The sequence below is a fragment of the Carassius auratus genome, unplaced genomic scaffold, assembly GCF_003368295.1.
Source record: "Carassius auratus strain Wakin unplaced genomic scaffold, ASM336829v1 scaf_tig00215878, whole genome shotgun sequence".
Taxonomy (NCBI): domain Eukaryota; kingdom Metazoa; phylum Chordata; class Actinopteri; order Cypriniformes; family Cyprinidae; genus Carassius; species Carassius auratus.
In genome coordinates this window covers 195559-213932 of record NW_020528288.1, presented here as the reverse complement: position 1 = coordinate 213932, position 18374 = coordinate 195559, and the positions used below count along the sequence as shown (strand labels likewise).

General features: G+C 38.3%; 3 protein-coding genes across 3 annotated transcripts; 1 reads left to right on the top strand and 2 right to left on the bottom strand.

Moving 5' to 3' along the window:
- Positions 1-337: 337 nt before the first annotated feature.
- scdb (stearoyl-CoA desaturase b) lies at positions 338-10305 on the bottom strand. The gene is made up of 6 exons (XM_026261527.1): positions 10085-10305; positions 9718-9916; positions 7780-7910; positions 3351-3556; positions 2389-2621; positions 338-2144 (listed from the first exon to the last, which is right to left on the bottom strand). The coding sequence occupies exons 1-6, from the start codon at positions 10250-10252 to the stop codon at positions 1945-1947; spliced, it is 1137 nt and encodes a 378-aa protein (XP_026117312.1). The 5' UTR covers positions 10253-10305; the 3' UTR covers positions 338-1944.
- A 1548-nt stretch (positions 10306-11853) lies between these two features.
- On the bottom strand, positions 11854-13555 carry trmt2b (tRNA methyltransferase 2 homolog B). Its single transcript, XM_026261583.1, has one exon. It carries the CDS (start codon positions 13347-13349, stop codon positions 11925-11927), a length of 1425 nt encoding a protein of 474 aa, XP_026117368.1. The 5' UTR covers positions 13350-13555; the 3' UTR covers positions 11854-11924.
- Positions 13556-14482: 927 nt separating this feature from the next.
- LOC113096115 (dnaJ homolog subfamily B member 12-like) lies at positions 14483-18374 on the top strand. Its single transcript, XM_026261526.1, has 9 exons — positions 14483-14678; positions 15064-15235; positions 15388-15533; positions 15638-15814; positions 15937-16016; positions 17150-17259; positions 17552-17724; positions 17853-17987; positions 18095-18374. The coding sequence occupies exons 1-8, from the start codon at positions 14546-14548 to the stop codon at positions 17975-17977; spliced, it is 1116 nt and encodes a 371-aa protein (XP_026117311.1). The 5' UTR covers positions 14483-14545; the 3' UTR covers positions 17978-17987; positions 18095-18374.

Here is an 18374-nt window from a genome sequence, read left to right as displayed (position 1 = left end):
ATTTAGTAATTCAGGTAGATTTCCAATAAATAAGATAATCAAACAAACATAAATATTTACTCGTTTGCTTAATTAGGCTACGTTTTGTAATTTAGCTCTCCATAGAAAATCATTAATCAAATAGGACATAAAATGTAAAATCATTAAACAATTTTTTTTTTTTTTTACTAAACTCATGCACCGCTATATCGCGCAGGGGTGAACGCACATTATCGGATAAATAGCACGGAGTAAACCGTTTTCATTTTTGCTTAATAAACTGACATGGTGGTCTCACTCACTCATGATTATATGAATATAATCTGTGGTCTACAAAAGAAAGTTATCTGAGACTACATTTTCAGATATACACACATTTTATTCAGTTATGAAAAGATTAGAATTGATTCATAACAAAACTCACGGTACAAGTCGGTACAATTCCACATTGAGAAATTTTGGTTTATGGTACATGAAACAACATTCCTTGAAAATGTGCCCATTAAGGCTCCCAGACATCAAAGGTCAACACAGTATAAATAATGAAACAGTGTCAGTTTGTGTTTCTTCTTAAAAACAGGTGTATGTTTTAAATATATAAAGCATTTGGAATTTTTTACATTTGAAAAACGCATTCCACTATCAACCTATAAACATTTATGAGAAAAAAATATATATGTTAGGGAGCTACACATGGTCATTCATTAGTCACAGAAGAGCTAAGAAAACAGCTCGCCCTGAATGACTTAAAACTTCATAAGTTTGAAATATGTTTTCTGATGTTATACATCATCTTTGTATTTTCAATTTTGAGTCTAACCCAAAATTTGAATATATAGGCCTATTTTATAAGGCAAAGGGCACAATTCTATCTGATAAAGACATTTAAATATTCCAATCCTCGGATTACATCATAAGGACAAATAAATGTCCTATAATAAATCTGCTAGAATAAGTGTAGACCTTAATGCTTTTATTCTAACAGACACATTTCTTTCAAAATGTTTTTTTTTTTTTGGTTAAATATCCTTTCATAATACTTGAAATAGACCTTTCATACTAATATATTTTTAATTAGAAAAGAGTTCACCATATAGGTTTACCTGGTCATTTAATAGGTCATTTTATGGGACCACAAGAATGAAAACCAGATAAATGCACGATGCAACATGGAAAATAATGATTAAGAAATAAACTTTCTGATAAATTGCTCATTTTACTTGAGGGAATTCCTCATTACAAGCATCACTGATCTGAGGAAATTTGCATTGGCATGTACAATAGAAATAAATTTGATTAAATAATTTATATTTTTATAAACCTATTCTTACCAGAACTAACCATATAAGTCGACATTTAAGCTCAATTGAGAACAATCTTTCTATGGACTTTTCTATGGCACAGTCTTATTTGACTACATATACTGACCTATAAAAAACTATTTTGGTGGTTGTTAAATTTATTTCAGTTTCAAATGGAAATCAGCTTTAATCATCTAAGAAAATATAATATTGTGGCAGTATATAAATAGCATGTCCTCTTAATTTTACAGCTTGTATAGCTCGCTGGAAGGATGTTTTAAAATCATAACAGTAACTGCTTAGCCAGAGAAAACATGGGTCAACCTATTCATGGGAGAAGGCTGTAATGAGGCACATGGCAGTTTAACTATTGAAGTACCATCTCTTGTCTCTTGAGGCAGACTGAGACATAAATATCCTCCTAATCCATGGCCTTTACCATCTCTGAAAATAATCTCCCACAGTCCAATACATGACATGAAAAGGAAAGAATTCTTAAGAACACATTAGTCCAACACACTCTAGTTTCTTATTTCATATGAGAGTGTATATAGATCAATCTTCATTGCACACTAAGAAATGCTGCAAATGCTTTTGTATATGTTGCCTTATAATTTTTTTTTGTTTGTTTTATTTTATTTTTTTGTCATATGTACTAAACATATTAACCACTTTTGTGGCTGCCATCACCAGTGCGTTGGACGCGGGCCATGATGGTCTCATGATTTACCCTCCTGCAATCCTTGGCCAATCCAAAAAAGCACATGAGATCTATAAACGCCTTGGTCAAATTCAGCTGACTGCCAAACTCACTTGCAGCATAATCATGGGGGAATGTGTGATGATAATTGTGAAATCCTTCACCTAAAATTAAACACATGTTTCCAATCAGTACATACCAAATATGTTCATTTCAAATAAATGTAGTTATTTTAAACTTTCTATTCATCAATAATCCTGAAAATGTAAACAGAAACTTTAAACAAAATAAATGCTTTTGTATTTTTAAATATATGTCAATAAATAAATGTGCGAACTAAAATATATATATATTTTCCAACAAAATTGAATTAACATTAATCTGTAAAAGAAAAGACACTGTTCTTACCGATGGCACTGAAGGCAACAAACTTGTTCTCTCTGGGATTGATGTTGTGGTCATAAGGCCTCATTCCCCACATGTGAGCTGCACTGTTGACCAGCCAGGTCGCATTAAGGGACACAGTGTATCTCAACACACAAGGAACTAAGTAACTGATCAAAAGGCTCTCGTCCCAAAAGAACCAAGGTACAAACGTGGGAATGAGAAAGCACATCACCACCACAGATAACTTGTAATGCCTATGGACAGAGAAATGAAAGATTAAAAACAACAATTTCAATAGCCTTTTTATCACTGCTTTACACTTGTTTTTCACATGTTCTTCTATGCATATCATAGATTTTCTGAATTAACATTGGTTGTTAAACCTTAGTTGGAGCACAACATGCAGTTTGAAATGCTGACTAACCAGCTATTCTCCTATTATCTGTTCCAGCAATAAAACATGTTCTTAAACTCTTATCAAAAAGCTCAGGACTTGTGTTGGATGTCATTCAAAGGAAGGGATATTGATTATTCCAAAGTAGCTAGTGCTAAATATAAGGCCTGGTTCAGATGGTAGCTTCCAATGGCGGGGTCACAATGGTGTAATGACAACAGTTTTCTATTGTAATATTTGTTTTCTAATGTAATAATTAATCATTTTTTTATGTCTCATTCCTGTGATGGCAAGTCTGAATTTACAGCAACCATTACTCAAGTCTTCAGTGTCACATGATCTTTCAGAAATTATTCTCAGGTGGTGCTAAAGAACTATTTCTTATTATTATCAATACTGAAAAATCTTGTGCTGCATAATATTTTTAGGGAAAATTGGATTTTCTTTAGGATTATTTGATGAAAAGAAAGCTCAAAATATCAGTATTTATTTGAAACTTAAATATGTTGTTACATAATAAAAGTATTAATTAAATTAATTACATTTTTTTTACAAAGCTGAGTATGAAATACCACAATTTCTCACTGACCTCCTCTGAAACATTACAACCCCATCTGCTTTTAGATCAGCGAGCTCCAGTTTGCGTCCTTTCTCAATAACTTCTGGGTGTTTGCGGACCAGCAGCCAGCCGATGTGAGCGAAGAAGAATCCTCTGCGGGCATTGTGTGGGTCTGCCTGAGTCTCTGAAAACTTGTGATGGACACGATGGTCTCTGGCCCACTCATAGATATCATTCTAAAAAGATATATATTCATTATTATTGTAATTATATATTATATCTGTCATACTCTATGTTGAGTACAAGAGAGTGAAAAGTGAACTAGAAACATCTTGGTTACGTACGTAACTCTCGTTCCCTAATTGAGATGTTATGTTGTGACAACATTTCCTTCAGAGCCCAAATCCACTCTGACTTTCGACAAATGGATTTTGCATACTCCCCCGTGCATACTGGTATAAATAGGCGACAGGTGGATCCACTCATTAAGTTTTATGCTGAGGAGCCAAGAACTTGTCCATGGCAAGCAGCGATGGTCGGAGGTTGTGGCATGGGGACATAATATCTCTGTTCCCTCCATCAGGGAATAAGGGTTATGTATGTTACCAAGACGTTCACTTTTGTAGGTCACTACGAGTTATGTTGTCCATGGAAAGTGCCACAACCTGAACCCCATCACAACCCTGTAACAATGCAAATGTTGACAAGCAGCCCCATGTCAGATAAATGCTACGCAAAGGTTCTAACCTTCCCAATGTCCCAGCACAAATTCGCTAACCTTGGCTCCTACATGAACCAAAAGGTGAGCTGCTGAAGATAGCCAAGCTGCTGTTCCTATGACAGAATTTTTTTCTTAAGAGATGGGATTTTGACCACCATGAAAGGTGCTTCACACGTCTCCTGTCTAGCTTTGCAGTAACAAAGGGGAAGCGAGCCTTTTAGAGAAGGGCACTACGGAGAACACATCCTGCTCATAGGAAGGTAACGTGGAGACACTGATATGTACACAATACTGGGGCAGTACTATGGAATGGTCTCTGAGGCAGGTCCTACCTAGGAGTAGGGAGGAACGGCTGCCAGCAGAAGCTGACAGAGCGGTCTGTCAAAGGGAATACACAGTTCACAGAGAGAGAATCCATTCCATGGAAGAATACACATAGGGGATCGCCTGCAAGGAATCACCGGGTCTGACGTCACACTGCTTACTGGAGGAGGAAAAGACACTTGCATCCCTGGGTGAGGGGGAATGGCGCAGCAAGCGTGACACTGGCCGGCTATTCCTGCCACTTACCTGTTACCCAACACACGGGAAGAAAACGACTCAACGCAGTGACTGTAAATTCTCGTGAAGGTGTTTGGTGTCACCGAACCCACAGCTCTACAGATGTCTGCCAGAGAGGTGCCGTGCGCCAGTGCATAGGAAGAGTGAGCACTCACCCCCAGGGGGCATGGCTTGCCTTGGGAATGGTAGGCCAAGGCGATAGCATCTTCTATCCAATGTGACATCCTCTGCTTGGTGACAGCCTTCCCTTCCTGCTGACCTCTGTAGCAGACAAAGAGCTGCTCAGAGCTTCTGAAGCTTCTGGTGCGGTCCACATATATGCGCAACACTTTTGAGGGACACAGAAACACCAAGGCTGGATATGCCTCCTCCAACCTCTGCTTGGAGACAGCCTTTCCTTTCTGCTGACCTCCGTAGCAGACAAATAGCTGCTCAGAGCTTCTGAAGCTCCCGGTACGGTCCACATATATGCCTGCAGGTTTACCACATGATTGCGAAAGGTCATGGTTGGAACCATCCAGGCTGGGGTTTCAGGACAACGTAGGAGTAGTCTGGCCTGAACACAAGAACACACTTTTCACTCGCTGACCCTCTGGATGGAAGGAGAGCTGTCTTACCAGACAAGAACTTAGGCTCAACGTAATCCAGGGACTCAAAGGGATCCCTCTGAAGGCCAGCCAGGAAAGTAGAGAGATCCCAGAAGGGCACCAGGGGTGGCCTACAAGAATTGAATCTTCTGGTACCCCTCAGGAACCTGACAATGAGATTGTCGAAGGAGCTATAGCCTGACTGATCATGTTTACAATGTGACATGCAACATGATAGTAGACCACCCTGCCAGTTGATGTACGAGACAGCCGCAGTGTAGTGTGTGTGGACCAACAAGTGCTTGTCTTGCAGCAATGGTCGGAACTCCCGCAAAGCCAGATGCATTGCCAACAGATCTAGGCAACTGATGTGCCCCGAGCACCGAGGCTGCCTGCCCGTTGCATGTAGTGCCCCAACCCGTACTGGAGGCATCTGTAGTGACAATGGCATGCCGGGACACTTGTTCTAAGGGAACCCTGGCCTAAAGAAAGGCAAGGTCTGTCCAGGGGCTCGGGAGCATAACCAGTGCTGAAGTGGTCTCATATAAAGCAATTGGAGTGGCGTAACTGCGGCTGAGAATGCCATATGCCCCAGAAGCCTCATGCTATTTTCAGCGATACCACATTCCGGCCTCTGAAGGAACTTCAGGCGTCTGAAGACAGTTGAGATGCATAATCACTGAGTCTAACTCTTTTACATGTGGGAGAGTTTGCTCTTTGGCTGAGGTGCCATAGCACCGGGTCCCTGTGATCGAGCAACTGATCTCGTGACCAGTCTTGATGAACCAGTCATCAAGGTAATTGAGGATCCTGATGCACACTACCCATAATGGAGAAAGGGCGCCCTGCATTACCTTTGTAAAGATACGGGGGGACAGGGACTGCCCGAAGGGGACCCTTAAATGCAAACCGTAGGAATTGCCTGTGTCTAGGAAGAATCCAGACATGAAACTAAGCGTCCTTCAGGTCGACCGCTGTAAACCAATCCTGGGGCTGGATGCATTTGATGATCTCAATCTTTGATCAATCAACACCTTAAATCAGAGATTGTGAAAGGCCCAATTCAAGACACACAGATCCAGGATTGGCCAAAAGCAACTGCCTTTCTTGTGCAAAATTAAGTAAGGGCTGCAAAACCCTGACTTAATCTTGACTGGAGGGACAGGCTCGATTGCTTCCTTCTTCAAGACAAAACTTGACCTGCCACCTAAGTCTTGAGAATGCTGCTGAACCTGGGGGGGTCACCTGGCAAACTAAATCACGTAGCCAAGTTGAACTGTCCGAGTGAGCCATGTGTTGGGCAGTGCGAGCCATGCTTTCAAGCTCCATGCGAGTGGCACCAAAGGGATAATCGACAAATTTGTGGTGGTGCAGCAGTGGGAAGTCATGCTCGATGGTACAGAAGGCATTGCGTCCTGGCTCATCACAGGAGGATTCCGCAATATCTTGGCTGCTGGCAATAGGGGGCACCATGGGCGAGAGTAAGGAGGCAGCACATCGCTCAATGTCAAACCATGTGCCTGATAACATGGAGAAAAATGAAACAGCTCTTTTTTTTCGAAACTGTGGGTACTGCTCCTGGAAAGAGCAGCTTCCTGAGTTGCCCAAGTCAGGGCCGCTTTGTCATATTTTAAGAGGACTTCGAGACACAGGGAGCGCCACTGTCCAGAGGTGGTGATGCACCGGCCTCAACAGTGTCTCAGGATGGGGTGGAGGCGCTCTTGAGGACGCAGGGGGGTCCTCTTGCTGACAAGCGGGCTGAGCCTTGGCCCGCAGCTGAGCTGTGGCAGCTGGAAGATCACGCTGGGGCAAAATGTGCTGGATTGCCTCTGTCTGTCTCTGCACTGCAAAGAACTACTGGGCAAAGTCCTTTTGCTAGTGTCATGAGGGCAGCCGTCAGCTTACAGGCTTTGGACAGGAGACACGGACGATGACTCCATGCTCTTTTAGTTGAAGCACCCATGGGAATAGCTGAATCAACAGGGACACTGCTGTTTGTGCCGTCACGCCAACCATGAACAGCTTCTTGCTTCCAGTCAGATCAGAAAGGCTTTGTGGAGAAGAAATCATTCACCCACTTGGCTCCGAAGCAAAATTCTGAATGAGTGGATGCACCTGTTGCATATTTATACCTTTTATGCATGGTGAGTGGCTCAGGTATACAAAAAAAAAAATACAGAAAATTAATTGGCGTTTTCTCTGAAAGTCAGAGCGGATTGGGGCTCTCAAATAAACCCCTTATGTCTTCACGACATAACTCATAGTAACCAACAGAAAGGGAACTGCAAAATTAAGACATAGTATAAAAAAAAATATATATATATATATATGCACATATAACAAGTGTAAGCAGTCATTTGACAGATACTTTTATGCAAAGTGTCTAACACTACACTATTACAGGGACAATCCCAGGTGGACATCCTGGGGTTAATTGCTTTGTTTAAGGTTGCTTTGTTCATTGCTCGGTTTGAACCTATTATCTCAGATCTTTAACGACTATGCCCTTCTTTAACCACTACGAGATGCATTCAAGTTTACAGCATTATTTAATGTGGAAAATTGTTTCATCCACTTAATAATTTTTTACCTGAAAAGCCATGGAGTTTCCAATTGCTAGGAACATTCGTAGTGGCAATGATGCTTTGTAGGACCTGTGGCTCCAAAGGCGATGGGCGCCGGCGGTTATTCCTAGAGCGCTTAGCATGAAACACACTCCCGCTGTAACATTAATAGAGAAAATAGAACCGAATGTTTAAAAACTAATTAGTCTGAACTACACACAGCTTCTATACTGTGTAACAGTGTGTGCACCCTTGATTTGCTCTATGAGAGGACAAAATTTCTCCCTATGTGTTGTCAGACAAGGCTGCAAGGTATGTGGGATACCAGGCCACAGACTGTGAAGAAGGGCACATTGTTATGACTCAGCTCAATTTACAATGGAGAGCCTATTTCAACAGCAATTGTTCTTTGTTCAACAGGGTGCAATATTATGCAGCACTGTAATGCCAAAAATGTACACAACAGTGGAGCACAGTTATAGATTTTGGTAGGATTTCAAATTATTCACTGGACTCGCTATTACACACACGCATGCTTACAAAACACTTTTAGCATTGGTCTACATAACAAATTTAGCTGAGAAATTTAGCTGGCCTTGACATATTTTCACTTTTGGATAAAAATGTGACAATAATATAGCATATCTGAGAATACATAATCTGTAAGAGAAGAACACCACCACACTTATGAGATGAAATGCCTGCAACACAAGAAAGGGAAACTGGGGAGTTTTGCTGAGTAAAACCAATTATACTACACATGAGCGATAGAGGTTAAATCATAAAAGTTGTAAGTTAGTAAAAAAAAAAAATTATTAAAGAAAAAAAAATAAAAAAAAGAAGAGGAAAAAAATATTTTGAGCTAAGAAAGTTAAATGCCATGTCTGATTTCTAGTTTGATTCATATTCATGCCATGGATGTTAAAAGACAAAACTGATATAATACAAATCAGCAGGTTTTCCTGTTTAATTTGATATATAAAATCCACTAATGACTTGAAGTAAATGTTTACTATATTTACTTTTTTGAGTCCAAATAAAATGAGGGTTATGGTGGGGACGGTTTAGGCTTATAAATATAGCCTATATTCTAAAATAATGTATGTGCATGTGTCTATCGATCTATCTAGTGCTGTATTTTAACAAAGTAATAATACTTTTGGGAGTATCTGTACTTCACTTGAGTTTTTTATATTTCAGCCATATGTCACCAAAATCACACATACAACACGTTTATTTATTAGTCTTTTAAAACTCAAAATGCTTCTGAATGAGTTTTCTATTCATATAATTTAATATAGTTCACTTAATCTATCACACAAAGAGTGATAATACATTTAATAATAATTTTATGCAAGTTCAGTAAAGCAATGTGACTTACTTTTTAGAGGTAATTGCTTGTTTTTGCTCAATTTTGCCAACTAAAATAGTTCCAAACAAAGATCACAAAGCACTGTTTTGCATCTCTGAGCAATGTACAGTGTTTAATTATTGATTGAATCAGCCTTTTGAACGAATCGGTTGATGAAAATGAACACACACACACACACACACACACAGATATATATATATATATATATATATATATATATATATATATATATATATAGGCCTATATTTATTTGCTTCATTTCTATTTTGCATTTAGGCTACTTGTACTTTTACTTTCAATGCTTAAGTATGTTTAAGTCTATTTATTTATTTCGTACTTAAGTACAATGACTTTTACTTAAGTAAAATTCTAAACGGTGACTTCAACTTCTACCAAAGTCATTTTCTGTTAAGATAGCCTATCTGTATGTCTTTCAGGTATACACCACTATGTACACAAAACACGTAGTTGCAGACAATACAACATTATCCAGTCTCGTTATACATTTATATTAGGACATAACAATAAAAACGCAGTAAAAACTAACGTCAGTTCATATAATCAGAATTAACAGTAACATAACGTTACTCACTCCATATCAGCGTTAAAGATGAGACAGATGGAAGAATCATCAGACCATAAAGAGCTCCTAGGTGCAAAAGAGACATTAATATAACGTTTCTCCATACGATTTTCACTGGAGGACTCGGGCCCGGTTTCTCCTCGTAAGCATCATCATAAACATCCTCTGTCGTCGTTTCAGCCATTTCTTTCTTGCTCGTTATTATCTCCTGTAAAGAGAACGATTCGATTATATTTTCACGACCGACGGCAAAGAAATGCCATCTGTCATTTCAGTCATCGTCATTATTATTAAAGACAAAGCCCTCATTCAATGAATACATTACATTCTGCACAAACCGGGTGTGACTTCCGACTCAATAAAGGCACGCGCTTACCTTGTTTGCGATGCAACCATAAAGAATTGTCGCAATTTGCTTGATGCTAGCAGGCAGATTCCCCCGTCGAGTGATTAATTTTTTTTGCGTGTCTAAGCCTCTGATTTCGTTTAAAATTATACAATTGGGCGAGGCTGAGAGGATGCCGTTTAGCCCTACCAGTTTCATTGGTTGCCTTATCTGATGCGTATGTTGTGGATGCCATGTAGCCTACTCTGCTGTTTGATAGCCTACACTCCGATACAGATCAGATAACATCTCTACAAAGCTGTTTTTTTTTTTTTTTTTTTTTTAATAATGTTCTTGTGTAAATTAGAAAATGCAGGTCTTTGCTATTCGAGCCCATATTTCCTGAATAAATGTTTGTTATACACGGTTTGCTTACACGTTTCAGTGTAATACTTTTTCAGCACATATAAATATATCTGTGTGTGTGTGTGTGTGTGTGTATGTATGTATATATATATATATATATATATATATATATATATATATATATATATATATATATATATATATATATATATATATATATAATGGATGTATATGTGTGTTTGTGGTATAGTGAGTTTTATAATGCTATAAATACAAATGCAAACCTTTCAATATTTTCCAAGAATAAGGTTATTTTGTTACTATCTAGGTCTAAAATGGTAGCATTGGATTACTGGAGAACATAAGCCATCTTCCTTATGTAGGCTACTAAAATTACATCAAATCTGTAGTTCTTCAAATAGGAATTAGTTACTATAATTTCCCATAGACTGTTTGTCCAATTTCAAGATGTACTGCTGCACACATTATAGTAATTGAATTGCATTGTATTTGTACACTCGTCAAGGTTTTGTGTTACACTAAATGGCTCAGTGTTTTAACACTGGTCAAGAAGCATTTACTTAATGGTTGCTCAGTCGGTGCACTAACTATAAAGTTTTTGCCTAGTTCTGTAGGTGTTTTGTTGTAAGCTTGCTTCATCCAAATGATCAGCCCTTCTCAGGCACATGTAACTGTGTCATACTGAAGCCTATGATGGTGGTTTTGTGTCCAAACTTAAACAGAAAGACCATATATGGAAATTATACTTGTGTTCATCATGTGTTTATTCTGTGGTGGATTCATATTTTCAAATGTGAACTTGTTGTTAATGCTTAAGAAATCGGTTATATTTTCATAACCAGCTTGCTCAGAAAAGCCAGTGTATTTATTTATACATACAAAATTTGTGAAGTTGTATCAAGAAAACCAGACCGATTCCTTAAAACAAGTTCCTGAAGACCGATTCATCATTAAGCGTTCACATTTGAAAATATCTAACTGCACCACATCTATGCAACACTGCAGAATATAGAGGGATGACGCAATAGCACCCTCTTGTGATTAAAGTAAGAGATCTGCAATAGAATCAAACAAAACATATGGGTTTACAAATGTGTTAAAGTAATTGAGATGCTAGTATATTGTTTAACTAAGATAAAATAGCATGTTCTTGTAAAAAGAAGAAAAAAAAAACATTTTGAATAATTTGTATTTTTTTTTTTCAATTTAATTTCAGCTTAAGTAATTTTGTTGTGGTTTGTCATCTTATTAATTTCTTAACATCTATACAATTTTTATTTTAGTTTGTTATTTTAGCACAGCAAATTAAAACAAAATGGAAATATGAAATGTTTCATTGTCAACTATCCAAAATAAACTAATCAAATACCGTTACCGTTTATTTTAGTTTTTTTTTTAACTGAACTAAATATTTGACAAAAGAGAAACTGTACTGAAAATTTTCCATTGACATTTAATGGCATAAATAAAAAGTCATTTATCAGAATGAATTCCAAAACAACTTTTATCGCTCAAACACAAGCACTAGTTCACAGTGAGTAGTGTGTGGAAACAGGTCCACAGGGACGGCAACAGTTGGTCTGAAGGCTTCTCCAATGATCTTCCTCTCATAGTCTGAACTGCACAGGCCTTTAAAGTTTCTCATTGCCTCCCCATCAGGTTTGCATGAAATATAGACAAGCCTTCTTATGGCTGGTTGGTTCCTCAAGGCTCTGACAACTCGATAATGTAGGCCAGCCCTGGACGGATTCACAACAGCTGTCAGACCACTTTCAGAATTCAAAGTGGCCATCAGATTTGGTAGAACAACTTCCGCTTTGCCTGAGAGAAATTCACAGTTATGAACTCCATTTAGTGCTGCATTAAACTTGGCGTCCTCAACCGCCTGCTCAATGAGCTCGATGCCAATGACTCTCTCCATCTGTGGCGATAACAAAATGCCAATAGCTCCTGTACCACAGCAGACATCCAGCAGAGTGCCTCCAACACAAGCCCGATTCAGCTCTGCTATGGTCTTGTACAAAGCTTCCGCCGCTCCCCGATTCACCTGGAAGAAAGAATCAGCAGAAATGCGGAACCTGAAGCCAAGCACCTCCTCAAAGATATGGGGCTGTCCGTGCAGAAGCTGATAGGGGGATTGTTCATGACTGCAACGGGTCATTGTGGTCTCCTGGAAGTACAGAGAATCTAGTTGACAAACTGCCCCTGGACCTTGTGTGAAGTACTCCACCAGAGCAGCTTTATGGACGGCTATCTCCTCAGGTGTTAGGGTTTGGGGATGGAAGTAAACTATGGCCATCGTGTGACTGGCAGAATTTGTTCTTATCGTGATTTCTCTCCAGTGACCACCATCGTGAAGTAAAATGCACGGTTTGAGCGGCGAGAGGCGTATAAAATCTTCATAGTGCCTTGCTACCATCTTGTGTTTTGAAGGCATGTTCAGGAGATGGTCACCGTGGACACAGACAATGTTGCCTGCTTTACCAGTGCCGATATAAAATCCAACAGTTTTTGGATTCCCATCAACCCCTGTGTTGACAGAGAAAGTTGATTTGTTGCGGTATCCATCACTCACTGGTGAGGCTACTATGGGAAGGAGGGGAAAACGTAAGTCATTTGAAAAAGAGTTCATTGAATCCTGAGCTAGCTGCTTGGTCATCTCAAGTAAGATCTTGTGCTGCTGCTCTTGTTTCCACTGAAGTTGCTCCTCATAACTCATTCTCCACAGAGGAGTCACAGTATCAGCCAGTCTCTCTTCCCAGGAGAGAGTGTGCCAGTGAGCAGGGAGTTTGGGTTTCATTTCCTTTCTTCTCTTTACAGGCTTAAAGCCAGTATTGACAGCACAGCTGCTGGTTATTGAACAGCTGAAGCATGTTTTTGGTATAATGACTGCTTGTTTCAGCAGTGGCCAGGTAAAACATAAGCGCATTGTTTTATAGGCACGCTACGTTCGTGTAGCTTTTGAGGTCACGCGCTCAAAAAACTAACACACACAAAAAAAGTTATGAAATTATCGCGTCAGTGCTCTAGAAATATTTTGCCTCACAACATACACGTTTAAACTGTCAACAGTCCGGTAAAAGAAATATTGTTCCTTGTGCCTTTTTTCCATGTGTCCACAACAACTTGACAGAGATGGCGCTCTAATGACGCTACTTCCTCAACTAGCGCGCGCACTCTGCTTCAGACTGCAACAGCAATTTTCCGGAAGTATAAAGGGTTTTTCATTTGTTTTACTGTTAATATGATCGAAAATGTTTAGATTATTATTATAATCAACGAACAGATGTAATAATAAATGTTAGAAATTATGTTGTACAAACCTTCAGGAAAACAAGACTCACCAACAAGCAGAATAAACAAAATAATCGTCATAAAAATAAATTATTGTAAATAATTGTAGCCTATTTAGTTATTTTAAATATACATTGAATAAAACCCAATGATTGTATAAAAATGTATATGGAAAGCATTCATTTCATAAGTAGATCAAACCTTATCAATCAAACACTTCTTAAATTTAGTGTGTGTGTAAACCTGTTTATGTTGTAAATATGCCTGGCAATAAAAGCTAATCCTATTCTATTCTATTCTAAAACCACCAAATAAATGAAGTAAAAACAAATTAATAAAATAATGAAAGGCCTTGCTAATTCGCAATATCTTATGTGTACTAAATAGATTTTTAAAACTTTTTTGTCTGTACTGTCCTTAATTGTGCATATATACATTTTCTAATTCCTTAAGTACCATGCACGGAGGAAAATAGTTTTCTGATTTCTTAATACTCTTACGGTTCAAATAAAATAAATAAATAATTACATTCTTATATCCTAAAAGAGAATTCCACAACAATTTGTGAATTATACATCTAGAAGCCTCCCACCATAATTTATCTGTATATTGACAAGGCCACAAAATATGAGGTGTGCAGTTTCCCAATGTGATGAACAAATCCAAAGTTAGAGGGACTCTGATAACTACGTTACTACAAAGTTTTTTTTTTTTTTTACTACAAAGTGGACGTTCTATCCATTAGTGAAAACTTCTTGACGTTGTTGTAAACGTCATCAGGCTGCGTCTGGACGGTCAGGAAAGAGATCAGTCATCAGTTCCGCCGTCGCAATGGAATCAAACAAGGACGAAGCGGAGCGCTGCATCGAAATAGCGATCGCAGCGCTGCGAGAGAACGATCCCGACAAAGCCAAGCGGTTCCTCGAGAAGGCGCAGAGACTGTTTCCCACCGACAAGGCGAGATGTGCGTGTAATGTACATAAGTGTATAGCGGAGATCGTAAGAGGTCTGTTAAAAGGCCACCGGAAAACCCGAAGTCTGTAGTTAGACGGTAATAAAGGCCTTGGGATCTCGATCTTTATTATGACTGTGAAATAACAGAATTTTTTACTTAACAGCATATAACTCCATTCTGTCGAACCACATAATTGGAGCTCTTATATTACTTATACTATTTGTTCATATATTTGTTTTATATGTAAGTAATCTTACGTAATCAAAATAAGAATTTCCTCTTAACTATTATCATTTCTAGAAAGATCTAGTGGGTTGATGGATGATGGTTAGATAGACGGATGGACAGACAGGCATCAGTGCTTCTTATTTATATGAAATTGTTCTTGTCTCAGCTTTACTAAAGTCTATTGCTGAGAATGGAGGACCTTCTACAAGTGAAGAAAACATTAGAGAAAACGATGGATTACGAAACCGAAGTCACAACACTGAAGATCACTCCTCTGGACAGGGTGCCACAGAATCAGCCAAGCCATACACATCAGAGCAACTGGATGCCGTCAAAAGGTCTGTTATTTGTTTCAGACTGCTTGGCTAAAAGTCTTGGACATGGTCATTTTTTTATGAGATGAACATTTGGTTTATATGTGTTCATAGTGGTTTCATTGCCTGACTGCTTTCTCTCTTTTCTACTGTGATCTGTCGTTCTCCTGATGCAGAATTAAGAGATGTAAAGACTATTATGAGATTCTTGGAGTCAGTAAAGAAGCCTCTGAGGAGGATTTGAAAAAATCTTACCGAAAGCTAGCTCTAAAGTTTCATCCAGATAAAAACCATGCACCTGGCGCCACTGAAGCATTTAAAGGTAAAATACATGACTTGAACCCGTGCATTAAGCATTTCTGCAATCAATATGGGGAGCGTTTGCATGTGATCATCTCATTTGTTTTGTTTCCTGGTCTTCAACAGCTATAGGTAATGCTTACGCAGTTCTAAGTAACACTGAGAAAAGAAGGCAGTATGATGTTTATGGTGAAGAAAAAGCCAATCCGACTCACAGGCACAGGACCCAACACAGGAATTTCGAGGCAGATATTTCCCCTGAGGACCTTTTCAATATGTTCTTTGGAGGTGGATTTCCTACCAGTGAGTCCTGCCGATGACCTTTTTAAATGTGAATTTAGAAACGTGTCAGTGGCTGTGTTTGAATACATTCAAAACCGTGAAATGTGTCATTGTACCGTTTTTTTTTTTTTTTACGTTTCTAGATAATGTGCATGTGTACAGCAATGGCAGGATGAGGTTTGGTCATCAACAGCGACATGAACGACGAGAACAACAGAGAGAAGTAAGAGCCCAATCATCAAGCAAGATTATTAGGGGTTTTGTGTTGATTTTTTACCTCATCTATGGTGGGGGAAGATATGCATATAAATGTAGCATGTGCAGAATGATCATGCATCAACTGATGTGTTAAGGGGAATAGCACAAAATGTAAACTTATACATTACTTTTCACTTTAGAATATTATAACTCCACAAATCTAAAAACATTCATATGTCCACAAGTCCCTTATTAACGATTCTACACAAGAACCTTTGATATTCAACATTATATAATGTCATAGATCACTATTTTCCAGAGACAACTAAATTAGATCAGTTGATCTCAATACTGTTTCAGCTAACTCTCATTGATATTAAGGTAAAATTACAATTAAGAAAAGCATGGTCATTTATTAAATATGTTATGCGATTGTGTCACAGGGTTTCTGCAGGTCCTAAAAAAGTCTTAAAATCACATATTCAAGGCGTTAAGTGTCACTTGCACTACAAAAAACATAAAGATACAAATTGCTAATTTAATATTTGAAGTCTTATTTTCTGATGAATTGAACAATATTAAGTGTTTAAGAGTATATGTTTAACACAAAAACACACATCTGTCAATGGGGTGAAATTCTGAGCAAAACTTGGCAGAGCCCATTGGCAGATATTTGTTTTGTTTTAATCAAGAACTCACTTCATTTTCTCACTTCAGATCGATTTCTATTAAAACAAGACATCCACTATTACATTATTTCGCTTCTCAAGTAAATGTATCTTGATTTAAACTAGATAAAATTGTGAAGAGGAACATCATTTGTATGTGTAGTGTATTGTAATTAGAAGGTAATTATAAACATTTTCATATTCTTAAGCAATTTTTTTGCTCAATGAAATAATCATATTGTGAAAACTTGATCTTAAAAAGGTCTTGGAAAGTGTTTTATTTACTTTTGTGTAACATACAGAAACCCTGTGTGTCCTCTCTGGTCAAAAGAACAAATCAAAATTGTGTTGTGATATTTTAAATTGCATTATCTGAGCCAGTTGGTATGGATTTAAAAGAAGTTTTCAGGCTGATGAAATATAACTATAGTTTTTTCAATATATGTCATGGTGTGCTGTTTAATATTAATGCATGCTTTTTATCATCCAGGGTGGCCTTGCCTTGTTTGTACAGCTGATGCCAATACTCATTCTGATCATAGTCTCTGCTCTCAGCCAGATGATGGTTTCCAGTCCCCCATACAGCCTCAGCCACAGACCGTGAGACCAACATTTTAAATTATCGTGTGGACTTCATATAGTATTAAAATACACTATTATTTAACCACGGCATGTGTTTGATAGTCATATGAAGCATGTTCTCTATCCCATTGTGCATTTTGAGTTAACTGTCACACTAAGTATTGTTTGTTTTCATATTCTTAAACCTCAGTCTCACAGAAAAATGTTCTGAAAGCAAAAATAGGTTTATCTTGTTAAAGCATGATGCCTGTCACTCACTCAAGTGATGAATATCTGTCTCTGACGTTATCGAACACTGCACCTGCTTTAGATCCATGGGCCACACAATCAGGCGACACACTCCCACTCTGAAGGTGCCTTACTATGTAGGCGACCACTTCTCAGAAGAATACACGGGGATGAATCTTAAGAATGTTGAACAAAGCGTGGAGGAGGACTATATTTCAAACCTGAGAAACAATTGCTGGAAGGAGAAGCAACAGAGTACGTGACGTATATTAAAGCTGCTTAATAATGCATGTTTATAGATGATGTATAAATCAGTGTTTCACAGTGCCTGTCCACATAATGCAAGTGTAATTTAGCATCTAAATCTGTGCTCTTGTTTGCAGAGGAAGGCTTGTTGTATCGGGCACGTTACTTTGGAGACACCGACTTATACCAAAGGGCACAGAAGATGGCAACACCCAGCTGCTCGAAACTTTCAGATATACAGGTTCTGATACACGGCCATTGAGTAGCAGAATGTGAGTTTGCTTTCCTGTTCTGAATTTGAATTGTTTGTCTGGTGGATTATCTAGTGTTTATCTGCGGACATTCATTGACTGTGTTTCATGATTTCGTTCGGTTTCAGGTGGTGTCCTGTTCAGACGTCATTTGAAGATGATAATATACAGAAATGTTCTGTTCTCTTTGCTAAAATAGGACATTGCATTGCACCAGTTCAGGAGAAACAAAGATAGCCCATCCTGGTGCCACATGGGTTCCCTCTCATCTCTCCTTCAAAATCTTAGGAAAATCACAACTCACGGAAGATCGTTTTATATATGGATTTAAATATGTAATAAATTAAAAAGCATTGGATGATTTACTGGTAGAGAGAAAAGTACACAGCTATTAAATGGTAATCAATG

Coding starts and splice junctions, on each gene's coding strand:
- scdb (XM_026261527.1), bottom strand. CDS start 10,252: ATGAAACTGGTAGGGCTAAACGGCATCCTCTCAGCCTCGCCCAATTGT. Junction 7,911..9,717: donor ATCTTTAACGCTGATATGGA/GTGAGTAACGTT, acceptor TTAATGTTACAG/CGGGAGTGTGTTTCATGCTA. Junction 2,622..3,350: donor GTTGTAATGTTTCAGAGGAG/GTCAGTGAGAAA, acceptor CTCTGTCCATAG/GCATTACAAGTTATCTGTGG.
- trmt2b (XM_026261583.1), bottom strand. CDS start 13,349: ATGCGCTTATGTTTTACCTGGCCACTGCTGAAACAAGCAGTCATTATA.
- LOC113096115 (XM_026261526.1), top strand. CDS start 14,546: ATGGAATCAAACAAGGACGAAGCGGAGCGCTGCATCGAAATAGCGATC. Junction 14,679..15,063: donor TCCCACCGACAAGGCGAGAT/GTGCGTGTAATG, acceptor TTCTTGTCTCAG/CTTTACTAAAGTCTATTGCT. Junction 16,017..17,149: donor GACGAGAACAACAGAGAGAA/GTAAGAGCCCAA, acceptor TTTATCATCCAG/GGTGGCCTTGCCTTGTTTGT.